Source organism: Aotus nancymaae, unplaced genomic scaffold (genome assembly GCF_030222135.1).
Source record: "Aotus nancymaae isolate 86718 unplaced genomic scaffold, 86718_ANA_hifiasm-v0.15.2.pri h1tg000001l, whole genome shotgun sequence".
Taxonomy (NCBI): Eukaryota; Metazoa; Chordata; class Mammalia; order Primates; family Aotidae; genus Aotus; species Aotus nancymaae.
The window spans coordinates 5627907-5643121 of NW_026988412.1; the positions used below are offsets into that span (position 1 = coordinate 5627907).

The 15215-nt window shown below is 41.4% G+C and overlaps 1 protein-coding gene across 2 annotated transcripts in view; it reads right to left on the bottom strand.

Moving 5' to 3' along the window:
- CFAP61 (cilia and flagella associated protein 61) overlaps positions 1-15215 on the bottom strand; it is a 298775-nt gene that overhangs the window by 243590 nt on the left and 39970 nt on the right. For both annotated transcript variants that reach the window (XM_064375353.1, XM_064375325.1), the window contains exon 7: positions 8229-8388. In XM_064375353.1, the coding sequence (XP_064231423.1) occupies positions 8229-8388 (160 nt within the window). The remainder of the gene's footprint in view (positions 1-8228; positions 8389-15215) is intronic.

Below are 15215 nucleotides of genomic sequence, written 5' to 3' on the forward strand. Positions count from 1 at the left end.
CTGTGATCTACCCCAACAGGAAAAAGGTCACCAGAGAGAACAAATAAAAGGGTTATTTACATGTGAATGTAACTGAGATGTGTTTTACAATCAAATACACTCTTGAACTTCATTAAATGCCTTCTCCCCTGCTTCATAAATATGGGCAAAAGAGACATCCCCTACTGAGAAAATAATCCCAGCACATAATGATCATAACGAATATAAATAAAGCCACTTTTCTTCCGAAGACCTCCAGGCCCCATATAAAAATGCACTTGTATTTCCACCATTGTGAAATGAATCTGACTGTTGGAGAGCAAACCTGTGATATCGCAGGTTGCTCCCAGGGCTGAATAGGAAAGGAGGAATGCAGATCTCCGAGGTCGCTCTCTACAAAATAACAGATTCTCAAGTGGTTGCCATCCTTTGTTGCTGGGGCTGTTTCTGAAGACATTAGAAAAGGTTTAGAAATCAGCCTTGGAATTAAGATGGAGAATTGACAATAGGTTTTATGAAATAACCAAAAGACTCACCAAGATGGCTTTGGGGCCATGTCCCTGACCACAGTTCTGGGCTTTAGGTCTGGATTATATTCTTCCTGGTATGGTACCAGCCCAGGGGCTCTGCCCTGAGAGCCCTGAAAGCCCTGAAAGAGTCTAAACTGTCACCCTTGGAGATGCCTCAGTATAGGTCTGATATCATTTATTTGTTTTATCAACATCTCTTGCAAAGCCTTAGAATTCACAAAGTAGATTCTAGAAAATCAAAGTTGGCAAGAGTCACTAAAGCTTTGGAAGAATGAAATGTTGTTGCCTTCATATACTAAAGACATTCAGTGGCTAAAAACAGATAAAATTCAGCTTGTAACAAATATAAGTTAGTATATTAGAGCTTTGTGTGAACATTTTTTTTTTTTTTAAATTGTAATTATTTTCTTTTTTATTTTTTTTATTTTTTTTATTGTTTTTTTTTATTTATTTTTATTTTTATTTTTATTTTTTTATTGCATTTTAGGTTTTGGGGTACATGTGAAAAACATGCAAAGTTGTTGCATAGGTGCATTCATGGCAGTGTGATTTGCTGCCTCCCTCCCCCTCACCCATATCTGGCATTTCTCCCCATGCTATCCCTCCCCAACTCCCCCCCCCGCTGTCCCCCCCACTCCCCCGCAAGTAAAGCTGACTTTGCTGCCACTGTCTGCATTACTGTCACAGCCTTACAACAGGCATCAAAGAACCACACCACAGGACCTAGGGGAAGGAAAGGAAAGGGGAGGAGGGAGAACTGAGATGCTCAAAGCCCAGATCACAATGAGAAAATGTCAGATTTGGTGGCACTTGCTGCCATGTGAGTTAATATTGCTGTGTGGCCACTAAGAGCTGTAAGAGGCCGCAGAACTCACCCTAGCCTCCTGGAAGTGGAGGTGACCAGGGCACGGAAGGCTGTAAGAGCAGAGCTCCTCTCTTAGGGGAATCTGAAACCCATGTCAGGGGCAATGAGAAGCCCATTTGGTGGGAAACAGAGACTTTCCCCTGGCACAGAGGGTTGGGTGGGTGCAGCTTACATTCAGCCAGGAAAAGAACATGGACTTATGAGAGGATGTAAACATCCAAACATCCCCACCCTGAACACATACCGCTGCCCTATTAGGGACCAGAGGAAGGAAGTATGATACCATAGAGCCTCTCCTGGGCTGCAGTGTGCCTCCTTCCATTCCCAAAACTCACATTCGGAAGTCTTAACCCCTAGTACTTCAGAGAGGGAGCGTATTTGCAGACAGAGTCTTTAAAGAGGTAACTGAGTTAAAACAAGGCCACTAAGGTGAGCCCTAATGCAATGTGACCGGTGTCCTTAAAAAAGAAAAAACGTGGGCCGGGCGCGGTGGCTCACGCCTGTAATCCCAGCACTTTGGGAGGCCGAGGCGGGCGGATCACGAGGTCAAGAGGTTGAGACCATCCTGGCCAACATGATGAAATCCCGTCTCTATTAAAAATACAAAAAAAAAATAGCTGGGCGTGGCGGTGCACGCCTGTAGTCCCAGCTACTCGGGAGGGTGAGGCAGGAGAATTGCTTGAACCCGGGAGGCGGAAGTTGCAGTGAGCCGAGGTCGCGCCACTGCACTCCAGCCTGGCACCTGGTGACAGAGTGAGACTCTGTCTCAAAAAAAAAAAAAAAAGTTTCGAGATCTGTAATATTAGGATGGCAGCAGAAACCTGACACGCTCTGTAAATGCTCCAGTCCTATTTGGAATCCACGTTAGAAGAAGAATAAACTAAAACAGAAGGGAATCCAGAAATATAAAATGGAACGTTGGGAAGAGAGGTGACAAGACCTAGGACGATTTAATAGAGAAAAGATAAGACTAAACAGGGAGGCATTGTTTTTTAGCTCTGGCACAGGGAGAGGGTTCCAGGTGTTTCCCAGCCCAAGAGATGAGGGAATCTGAAGTAAGCAGCAAATGTGAGTTCAAGGAAAAGAAATTCAAATAAGACATAAAGAGACACTTCCTGACAGCAGGAGTGATTTAAAAAAAAATTTTTTAAGGCAATATTGCTATATTTTACGTGGAGACATTACAAAAATTGTATTTTGAGGGGCCTTTTATATGTATAATGAGCAACCGTCTTCCTGGATGACTTGGCGACAAGGGGCTAGTTATTCTTTTGAATGCCCACAACTCTATTATGTAAAATTAAATCTCTCCCTGCCAAGGAGCACATCAAGTTCTACAGAGACTTTGTAAGGTGGGCTCTGGGTATATAATGAGATTTCCAAATCGGAACCTTGCAGGAGTCTTTTAAAACAGAGATTCACGCTGCCCAGATCTCACCGGCCTACATGAGGAACAAAAGTTTTGTTTTTTGCTTGTTTTTATTTTTTTATTTTAACTATTAAATGTGGCGATGCCAGTACAGCTGTGGAAACGCAAACTGTGCCCTATTTCGCCTTATGCATCATCAAGAAAATTGCCAGCTCAAGCTTGATTCCAAAATCTTTATTGGGTGATGCAGCTAACAAAAGACACAGTTTGATTTGCAAATGCCAGTCAGGGCCAGTGCTGTGGCCAACTGGAAAAAAATATTGTTTTGAACCATTTTATTGTCACTGAAGGAAAATATTCATAAACTGCCAGGCATATGGAACATCTCGATGTGTATTCAGTAGGTTTTTTTTTCAGCATTTAAGGGGATCTTACATCTCTTTCAGTACAATCTCCAAAACAAGCACAAAGCCCTTTGTAAGTGTGATGTCTGTTTCTTTATGAATTCTTCCAGTATTCTGGGAACTTGCAACTTCCACACTAAGTCCTCCATTAAATAAAAAAATATATACTTCTACTAGCTTTTCCTTATGCTTGGACAAAATTTGCATTCTTAGAACTTGTTCCCATTGGTCCCAGTTTACTCTCAATGTTTAGTACATAAAAACCAAAGTTTACAAGTGTGTAATAGGTTATATATGCAAAATGGGTAGCTATGAGGACATATACAAAATATTCAGGTAAAACACAAATTGATTGTACATAAACATTTTAGATTCCAGAGAAACTTTTTTTAAAAATTTTTTTTAAGGTAGACCCTAGCATTTTATTTAGATCTTCATTAAACTGTTGGAATTGAGAACAGACATACTTAATAAACCTCCAAAAATAGATCCTGAAAGGCACTTTCTGCTCAGGGCAAGCTGTCATAGAATAAGCACATAAACAAGCCGGTGTCTCTGCACCACACCAGCCAAGTCAGCTTTCTCCACGGTCAGCCACACCAGCTCTGCGCCCATTTCTGTTAACACCAGCCAGACCTCCAGGGAAATTTTTGATAAGGCTGAGATGATGAAGGACAGTAAGCTAATCACCATGTGTATTAGGAGCTAGAGAGAGGAGGGCCTCTGGATTCATTTAAGCATGTTGAGTCTTGACATTATTCTGCTTGAAAGGGTTGAGGTTGGTGTGAAATTGCAAGTTTTCACAGCTGGTAGGGAAAGATCAGATCTTGAGAGTTTGAGAATAAGCAGTTTATTTTGGAGGTGGTTCTAGGATGCAGCAGTAAGAGAGTGAAGAAAAGAAACAGGGAAGGAAAGACAACCAATAAAATGTGTGTTATCCATGGATACATAGAGGGAAACAACACACACTGCGGCCTTTTGAGGGTGAAGGGTGGGAAGAGGGAGAGGGTCAGGAAAAATAACTAATGGGTACTAGGCTTAATACCTGGGTGATGAAACAATCTGTACAACAAACCCACATGACACACGTTTTCCTATGTAACAAACCTTCACATGTACTCCTGAACTTAAGAGTTAAAAAACAACAACAACAACACGTGTTATCACCCAGATTACCATTATGGACAACTGAAACTTAATCCCTTGGGGGAACTCTGGGAAAGCAGCCAATACTCATGTCTCTGAGTCCTCCCACCGGAGGAGTGAGGGAGCTGGGACATTTATACTCTCACCCAAGTCAGTTGTGTGTAAATAAATGCTTTCACGGCTGGTAGGAAAAGGCCTAACTAGTAATGTCTTGGTCTTACTTCCCTCAGAAGCAAACCTGGAGTTAAAGATTCAATTACAGCCATTTATTTGGAAGTTGATGGAGAAAGCACCAGCAGGGAACCAGGGATGTGAGATAGGAAAGCAGAGTCTGTTCCTTGAGTGATAATTTCCTGACACTTCCAGCCTGACCCCTGCACAGGTCAAAGTGGCCTTTCATAGTTCTAAAAGAGCCTGCAGACAGAGGTGAAGATTCCAGGAGTTGTATGGAGCACACATATACAAAATGAAAGTCTGAGGAATATGGGTAGGTCACTGACGACTCACTGAAGTGATCACTCATTAAATAACTTAATAAAGAAAAAAAACTGGCTGGGCGTGGTGGCTCATGCCTGTAATCCCAGCACTTTAGGAAGCCAAGGTGGGCGGATCACCTGAGGCCAGGAGTTCAAGACCAGCCTGGTCAACATGGTGAAACCCCGTGTCTACTAAAAATACAAAAAAAAAAAAAAAAAAAATAGCAGGATGTGGTGGCATATGCCTGTAATCTCAGCTACTGGGGAGGCTGAGCTGAGATTGTACCACTGTACTCCAGCCTGGGTGACAGAGAGAGACTTCATCTCAAAAAATAATAAATTTTTAAAAAATTAAAATAAAGTGAAAAAACTGATCACATATCTTGTGTAGCAGACCTGTCAATGGAGTTTTCTGTCAAAACCATCCAAGATAAACAGTTACCTTGCCAAGACTATCATCTTGCACAAAAGCAGAAAGAGGCCGGGTCTGCCTTCTAGGTCAGCCACTGATGAGCATTAAAAGTTTGGATGAGGCCGGGCGTGGTGGCTCACGCCTGTAATCCCAGCACTTTGGGAGGCTGAGGTGGGCAGATCACGAGGTCAAGACATCAAGACCATCCTGGCCAACGTGGTGAAACCCCGTCTCTACTAAAAATACAAAAAAATTAGCTGGGCATGGTGGCGCGTGCCTGTAGTCCCAGCTACTCGGGAGGTTGAGGCAGGAGAACTGCTTGAACCCGGGAGGCAGAGGTTGCAGTGAGCTAAGGTGGTGCCACTGCACTCCAGCCTGGCACCTGGTGATGGAGCGAGACTGTGTCTCAAAAAAAAAAAAAAAAAAAGCTTGGATGAACTTGAGCAGGTATAAAATGGAGAGAACCTCACTTTCCCTAGCTCTCCTACATCAAGTTATAAGGATAAAATGAGATTATATATATATATATAAATCCTTTGAAATGGAAAAAGCACTAAATGAAATACAAGATATGAGGTACAGTGATGTGTGCTCATATGAAACAAGAATTTTACTTCACATTTTACAGAAGTTATATTTCCTTTAACTTGAGACTTTCATCAGGAAAAAAAGTAACAGATCACAGTACATTTAGAATCTTCTCGAGCCTCATTCTTTGTTGTTGAAAGGAAGATGGCAGGAAAATGTGTTGATGACTCTTTTAGATATAATGAGCTGTTGATGATCTGTGACTCAATCCCTGGAAGTTATCTGGAAGTCTACAATGCCAGCTCCCTGGTGAAAATTTCATAAAGAATCAGCTTTGTGTCAATGAACATAAAGCTGACTTTCAAAAATAAACAAGGCACAGAGATAAGTTTTCCTATTTCTTTTACTTACCATCTGTCCAAGGTCAACTGATTTTAGGTAAAATTATTAAAAGAAGTAGAGAGAAGTAGGACTTCTTTTAGTGCCCATATCTTTGTGGGCTCTTGCTAGATAGAGATATACTAGCTTATGTGTGTTTTTAAGTCCAGGGTTCAGTTTAAACTTTGAATTTCATTGCCCCATAAAGTTTCTAAGGAATTTTACATTCATTCTATGTAGGAAACATTAGTAGCATCAAAGCCACTCAGGAACACACTGGAATGGACTTTTCAACGTGTTCTTTATTACAACAGTCACAGGGGGAAAGTATTTTAAAATATTCAGGACTTACTTTGTGTTTGGCGCTGAGCTAAGCACAACACGTACGTTCTAACATTTAATCCTCCCCTCAATTCCTTGAGTTAGATGCTATTTTTATCTCTATTTTATATACAACAATATTGAGCCATAGAAAGGCTATTTAGAGCCAGGCGCAGTGGCTCACGCCTGTAATCCCAGCACTTTGGGAAGTCAAGGCAGGTGAATCACTGAGGTCAGGAGTTCAAGACCAGCCTGGCCAACATAGCAAAATCCTGTCTCTACTAAAAATACAAAAGTTAGCTGGGTGTGGCAGCAGTTGCCTGTAATCCCAAGTACTCCGGATGCTGAGGCAGGAGAATCACTTGAACCCCAGAGGCGGAGGCTGCAGTGAGCCATGACCCGAGATCACACCATTGCACTCCAGCCTGGGCGACAAGAGTTAAACTCCATCTCAAAAATAAATAAATAAATAAAAGTCTATTTAGTGCCACTTTCAAAGAAAAATTTAAGCATTGGAAAGTCACAATGACAACTTATGGTTCTGGACTATCTCACACTGATAAGTTCCTTCAGAACACTCCCATGATAGCTCTTCTCCGAAGCATGCCAAGCAAGGCTTCATTATTAAACAATAAGAACCTCAAATCTCTTTTGGGACGGGTATTGTTATCATCAGCACAAAAGGGAAACACCTCTCTACGTGTGGCTTTGCAAGTTCTCTGTGATAACTGTGCACTAGGTTTCTGCATTCAGGGGATAAGCTTAGCCGAGTTGCTGCCTTCTGTTGTCTAGATTGACAAGTCCTTTGCCACCACCCAAGGGCTCCTTTTCCCATTTATGAACAATCTGGGTATAATCTTTCAGACAGGAGAAAACATAGGAATTTGAAATACCCTTATTTTACCCTAGGAAGATTCAGGTTGGTGGAAGGCTGACACAAAGAAATAAAAATTGCTAACAGTGATGATCAACATTTATTGAGTGCGAAGTTTACTGTGCAAAGCACTCTACATGGCTTATCTCAGTGAAACTTCACAACCCCCCTGTGTGGGAGGTATTATTATTATGCTTATTTTACAAATGAAGAAACTCAGCTTTGGAAAAGTGAATTGATGTACCCACGGTAACTTGCCTGCCTGCATCTGTCCTCCATAAGAACCCAAACATGTAATCGCAAAGAAACCCATGGATAGAGTTAAGACCTCATTAAAGTAAAACATCAAAGTTTGAGATTACCTAGTTGCATGTGCTGAAAATCTTGATACAGACAATATTTTAAAATTGATATTATTTCACATAGCTAGAAATAACTTAAGCAAGTTAAAAATGACTTGCAACAGACCTACCCACATAATGATTTGTCCAAGACATAAACACAGAAGCACTGAATGTTGGGATTCAAACTTAAAAACATAAAATTTCCTGAGTTCTTGATTTGAAAAATTCACTTGATATATTTGGCTTTGTGTGTGTGTGTGTATGTGTGTGTGTGTGTGTGTGTGTGTAAAATCCTGAAACACTAGTAATTATTTCACCATAACTTATATCTACTCTAGCAATGAACATTCAAGAAGTGAGCACCCTGAATGTGGGACCTGTAAAGCCCAAGTCCACTATGTCTAACCCCACCTCTGCACTGTGACTATCTATGCTTGTGGCTATTTGCACAAGGATGTAACCAACCACGGGAACTACCCCTTAAGAAGGACTGGGAGAGAAAATATAAAGTACCCTATCTAGTTCCATCACTTAGCAGAGGGCACAATGTGTATAAAGCAAAGATTTAATTCCCCCGTGTGTCCCTATGATAGCCACTGTACCTTGACTTCCTCGGACACTTAGCTCTTGTGGTGATTCCAGAACATCATCAGGATGTGGGAAACAGAGTCCGTGGAAAGGGCCCAAGTCAAAGCACTCGTGCAGCAGCTGCATGTTCACTCTTGAGCACACACTCATGAACCCGACAGCTGTGCCTTCCACCTGAAATATCCAAAACACCTCATTATTCTTTTTTTTTTTTTTTTTTTTTGAGACAGAGTCTCGCTCTGTCCCCCAGGCTAGAGTGCAGTGATGCAATCTCAGCTCACTGCAACCTCTGCCTCCTGAGTTCAAGTGATTCTCCTGCTCCTGCCTCCCAAGTAGCTGGGACCACAGGCACTTGCTACTACGCCTGGCTAATTTTTGCATTTTTAATAGAGATGGGGTTTCACCATGTTGGCCAGGCTGATCTCAAACTCCTGACCTCAGGTGATCCGCCCGCCTTGGCCTCCCAAAGTACTGGGATTACAGGTGTGAGCCACCACACCCAGCCCAAAACACTGCATTATTCTATCAGAGCTCAGAGCCCTCAGCATGTGGTCAGTTGGTGGTTTGGCAGGAACCTTGAGATTTAAGGGAGGAATAAGTGTCTTACTTAAGTACATAAAACATGCTAAAAAAATGTCCCAATAAGTGACCACTGGGGACACACCTAGTGGTACCTAAGTAACAGAGGGAAATTGCCAGAGCTCTTGACCTCTCAACATTGGAACTTGACACTTGCCCTCTTTGCTCAGACCATGCCCATGCTTGCTCCACATCCTCTGCCATTTGGTATCTTGTGTTTGTACCCCACCACGAGCCTGGTACTCCTGTCATTTTCTTCCCCTCCGCATGCACAGTTCTCAGGAACATAGGTCATTATTCCAGTGTCCATCTGATCAGCCCCCAGTACAGAGAAAGTTCATGGTCCCTGGCTCCTTATCAGGTAGAAACTCTTCAATTTGTCTTGAACTCACTTATTTATTAACTGGATAGTCTGATGGGGAGGAGATATGAGGGAAGGAGATTTGGTAGGAAATGTTTGAGTTATGTAAACTTGAGTCAGGCCAGGCTGGTTCACCAGGTGGGTCTGATCTGCAAATGTCTAACCTCCCAGCATCCTGAGATGCCTGGTTCTGAAGCTCTTGCAGTCATCCCCATGACTTTTGGTCTTTGATAAGGAATACACAGGCAAGAAGATGAGTAACTAGCTGATCTGAACCCTGGTGCCTAATTGGCACCAAAACATTAGAAACTAACAACAGACTTTAATTCTATCATATTCCACATTGAGAGATGGCTGTGACTGAAACTCATTATTTCCCTTAAGTAATTCTGTATTTCATTGTTTTCTGCAAGGAAAGTATTTAAAACTTAAAAAGAGAGAGAAAATACATAGTGCTTTAAATCCCACATGAATAATTCCTGTTGATTATTAAGTAGATTTTAAGCATATTCTGGTTGACTGATTACTCTGATAGCTCTTATCAGAAACCAGCATTTACTGGGTTCTACCTCTCAAGTGTTCAGACTTTCTTAGATAATCATTGCATTCAGAAAGCAGCAGAACTCAATAGTCACTCTATTCCCAAGAATGCAGTATCTTTCCATAAACAGTCAGAGAAAACGGTTAATGCTTTTGCCTCCTAAAACAGAGAATCAGGCTACAATAATACTCAGTTTTTTAAATGACACCCAAAAAATTAGATATTAAACTACTATTTGTTCTCAAATATGTCTCCTAGTTAAAAATCATTTGTTCTCAAACATATTTGCAAAATAAAAGTGAGACTTCTTCTATTTTCCCTTCAATACTGAAGTACAAGGGGAATTTTTAAAAACTAATTTTTTCATGTATATTCCTTTCTTTACAGGCCCCCTAAAATGATACTTGCTGCAAAAGCCTGGATTTACACAGCTGTTTTATAAAGCCATTGACACTTTAATAATAGTCCAAAATAAACATTTTAATTTTTTTCCCAAATAACAAGTGATTGTTTGTCTTGTTTGCACTCGTGAACAAAGGCTGCATAGCCCCAGTTGTCTGGCTTCTCTGTAATTTCAGGCCCAAGACTCAGCAGACGCTGATTAACCAATCCATCTACCATATGTGCAGAAAGAGATGGCCAGCCTCACTCTCGGCAGGGAAAATTGGCATCCATCTTGGTTCACATGGAGATGTCCCTCTAATCTACAGCCGCGCTGGCGCGACAAAACTTCGATGGCCTGAAATACCTTTTGCTGGCTTCACAGCGAGCTGCATGTGCATGATAAGAATGTATTATTTATAAGACTGCTGTTAGTAATGAGCTATTACACTAATGGCTCATTGTGCTTGGAATTTGATTTCAAATGGCATGGATCACACATTCTGATGAAAATGAGAAAAACATGTTTTGCCATTAGGAACAAAGATTTAACGTTCTCCAATTCTACAACCTGTTATATTCCCATCATTCATCCAGGGTTGTAACAATTTATGAAAGTTCACAATTACAGATTACAACAGAGCAAGGACATACTGTGGAAGTGTTTGCTTTTTCCTTTGAGTTTCTTTCAAATAATCGATTTGAGAAACACTGTTCTTAAATATGAATTTGCAGGAGTATCCAAATGCAGTCTTGTGTATACACTGAAAAACTAAATGGATTTAACAGACTTTTTAACTTGTACAACAGAAAGGCATCGATTGCTGGCTGTTATCTATCTTCCTGGTGACAGAAGTACTTTCCACCACACGTGCCTTCCATTATCTTATACTGGAGAATAAAACTGAAAGTTTTGTTGCTCTTGCTTGTCCTATAAGGATCTACATCATGACACGTAAGGTTTAGATTGCTAGAAAACTATGTGTATAATGGTCTTGTCTTCACAAACAGGTCCATTTATAGAAATGTGTGTATTTTCTCATTTATGCTTCCATCCAAAAAGCCCTACAGCCACCCATCCCTTTTGGGTGACAATATTCCACCGTGAGGGTTTTGCCCTCACTGTGACCACTGCTGGCTCTGAGCCTCTCCTCCTGATGCCAAGTGCATGGCTGACCTGGCAGGCTCTCCCTGCCTGCAGGTCAGTGGTTCCTACTCGGACCACTGCTGCCCACACCCTGGGTGATGCCAAAACAGACGCTCTGCCCATCTGTCACTAGGAACCGCCGTTGGCCTCCAACTACCCTTCCCTAAAACCTCAGCTTGGAGTAAACACCAGATGTCAAGGTAAGCCAGAGTACAGTTATGACAAGGAACTTGTATTGAAGTGATGGCCCCAAACTCCCCCAAACTAGCTATCGAGCCAAAGAAAGTCCTGTAACTGAAAACCCTTTGAGTATAAGGGTTTCCCACAGGGCACAGCCTCGCCCTCTGGCTTTCTGCATGCATGGCCTGGAACTGCCGTGGCTGTTTGGAAAGAGACAAACTTGATGGACTTCCTTCTGTTTCCTCTGGGTGACAGCGGTTGCCTTAAAGTAAGGTGTGCCTATTATGCCTAATCAGCATTTGGAGGGGAAAAGCCCCAATCTGTAGCATTTTCCGATTTCTGAGGTGTAAGCACTCTCATCGTGGCCAATGTCAAGTGAACAGCGTGATCTCACTAAACATGTAGCTGGGAGGGGATGTGCAGTAGCTAGCCATTATTTCTTATATCCACTGTATAGAGATCATAGACATTTAGGAAAAAAAAAACAAAACCTCAAGAGCCTGGAGAATAGTAAAAAAAAAATGAAAGTGATAAATTTTGAGTATTTATTAACTTTGTTTTAATATAATTTATCATACCGTATGTTTCTATAATTTGATTTTTAATAATAGCTGTGTTTAACAAGCAGTTTGAAGAGTTCCTGAGGATTTAACAATCAGCCCTTGAGAGCCAGAGCAAGTAGGCTTCAGCACACCGTTGCCTAAAAGGTCGCTAGGGAGGCAGGAAAAACGGTAGCAACAGCATTGATCTTGAACCCCAAAAGGCTTCAGACATCAGACATGGGTCACTTCAGATTAGAGGTCCCCTCCCAGATCCTGGCGCACAGTCTTGTTTCTGCCCTTCCATTTTAAGATCCAGGTCTGTGGTCGCCCCTCCACAGAACACAAAGCCTCTGATGCCTGAGGCAGCACGGCCTCTGGAAGGAGATGGGGCTAGATGCCCTCTGCCTCTTTCGAGACACCAAAGGATCCTGGCAGGGTTGGAACTGCAGTTTTCAGCCTGCGGCTTTGCTCTGATGTTTACACACATTGAAAGTGTGAAACATATGGCATGAGAGAGAAAGAACGTGGGGGAAGAGGTCACTGCAGCTTCTCTACAAAGCACTGACTTAAGTGATTCAGAGTAAAACTAGAACCTTGAAACCAAATAATTAAAATTTTCGAAAAACAAAGACCCTGATTAAACTGATGGGTAAAGTTTGCTCATTCAATCTTCATTGGAGTCTGCATGAATCATGTTACTTCTCAGCAGCTTCTGTCTAGTTGTGTAAAGACAAGCTTTCCAAAGGGCACTGCTGGGCCCAAATGCTTCCAACCCTCCCTTCTATGGCTAGCCTGGCAGCCTGGGGCCAATGGCTAAACAAGAATACGTGAAAGTGGGTCTTTGAGAGACCACGCCAAAACCTAAATATAAGAAAATAAAATTAACATTTTAAAACTAAATAAAAATCTTTTCAATGTAGTACTTCAGAATCCAATTTTCAGAGCCAATTCTCACCTTCTAATACCCACATTGCTCTAAAATCATCTCATTCTCATCATGTGTTTTATCCTCATGTAGATGAGTGTTTCACCACCTGGACTACACATTGGAATCATGTGGGGAGATTCTTAAAAATCCAGATTAAGGTCAGGCATGGTGGCTCATGCCTGTAACCGCAGCACTTTAGGAGGCTGAGGCAGGAGGATCGCAGTTTGAACCAGCCTGGGCAACATAGTGAGACCCTGTCTGTTAAAAATTTTTTTTAAATATATGGATGTGTCTCATCCCCAAAAGATTGATTTAATTGGCCTGACTGTACCCCTGCAACAGGAATTTTAAAAATTGATATAATTCACCTACCATAAAAACAACTCTTTAAGAAATACACAATTCAGGCCTGGTGTGGTAGCTCACACCTGTAATTCCAACACTTTGGGAAGCTGAGGCGGGCAGATCACTTGAGGCCAGGAGTTCGAGATTAGCCTGGTGAACATGGCGAAACCCCAACTCTACTAAAAAATACAAAAATTGGCCAGCGTGGTGGCACAGTAGCCTGTAATCCCAGCTATGTGAGAGGCTGAGGCAGGAGAATTATTTGAACCTGGGAGGCGGAGGTTGCAGTCAGCCAAGATCGCACCACTGCACTGCAGCCTGGGCAACAGAGCAAGACTCTGTCTCAGATTTTAAAAAATGGAAGTACACAATTCAGTGGTTTTTAATATATTTGCAAAATTGTACACCCGTCACCGCTATCTAATCCCAGTACATTTTCATCTCCCCAACAACCAACGACTATACCCAACATTAGTCCCTTCTCTTTCCCCTTTCCCTCCAGCCACCAATCTCCCTTCTGTCTCTATAGACTTGTCTATTCTAGCCTTTCATACAAATGCTATCATACAATATGTGGTCTTTATGACTTCTTTTCCTTAGCATCGTGTTTTCAAGGTTCAGACATGGTATAGCATGTATCAGTGCTTCATTCTCTTTTATTTCCTGGTACTATTCCCCTGTATGGATATACCACATCTTGTTTATCCATTCATCAGTAGATAGACATCTGGGCTGTCACTTTTGACTATTATGAATAATGCTGCTATGAACATTTGTGTACAAGTATTTGTGTGAACACATGTTTTCAATTCTATGCATGGAATAGTTGGGTCAAATGATCACTGTTATTTTTAACTTTTGGAGAAAATGCCAGACTTTTTTCCAAACTGATCACAGCATTTTATATTCCTACCAGCAATGAATGAGGGTTCCAATTTCTCCACATCCTTGCCAACATCTGCTATCATCTTGTTTTTTGGCTATAACCCTCCTAACGGAGGTAAAGTGGTATCTTACTGTGGTTTTGATTTGCCTTTCCTTCATGACTAATGATGCTGAATGTCTTTTCATGTGCTTATTGGCCATTTGTATCTTTTATTTATTCATTTTTTTGAGAAGTGTCTGTTGAAATCATTTGTCCAAATTTTATATGGATTATTTTTCTATTTTTGTTAGAGGCCTTTGTATGTATTCTGGATCCAGGTCGTTGGAATGGTATAGACAGTCTAACAGCCTTCCAGGTGGTTTTCATATGTGCTAAGTTTGAGCACCACTGATGTAGAACAAAGCCTCAAACTGCTCATGTTATCCAAATAAGAGAACTTTTCATTCTATGAAGAAAAGTAATATTCTTTAATAACTCTTATAGTTTTAACAAATAAATCAGGAATTAGAGGGTGTGGGCTGTGTTTTGGGCCCAAGAGGCTGGGCCTTCTGATTTTTTTAGAAAAGCTAGAAATTCCAATTGTTGTACAGACTTTAATAATTTTTACATTAGCTGCTAATTCAACAAAATTTAATCATATATAACTTGAATGAAATCATGAGAAAACATTGCACAAATCCAAATTGAGATGTTCTATAAAATAACTGACCTGTACTCTTCAAAACTGGAAATGTCATGGAAGATAAAGACTAACTAGAGAATTGTTCCTGATGAAAAGAGGCTGAAGAAAAAGAGCACCTGAATGCAATGAATGGCCTGGAATTACTTCTGCCATAAAGGACATTTCTGCGACTGCCAGTAAAATCTGAATAAGGTCGGTAGATTAGATAAAAGAATTGCAGGAACTAGCTAGGTACAGTGGCTCGCGCCTATAATCCCAGTACTTTGGGAAGCCAAGGCGGGCAGATTACCTATAAGGTCAGGAGTTCACTTGAGGTCAGCCTGACCAACATGGTGAAAACCCATCTCTACTAAAAATACAAAAATTAGCTGGGCATGGTGGCGCACACGTGTAATCCCAGCTCCTCGGGAAGCTGAGGCAGAAGAATCG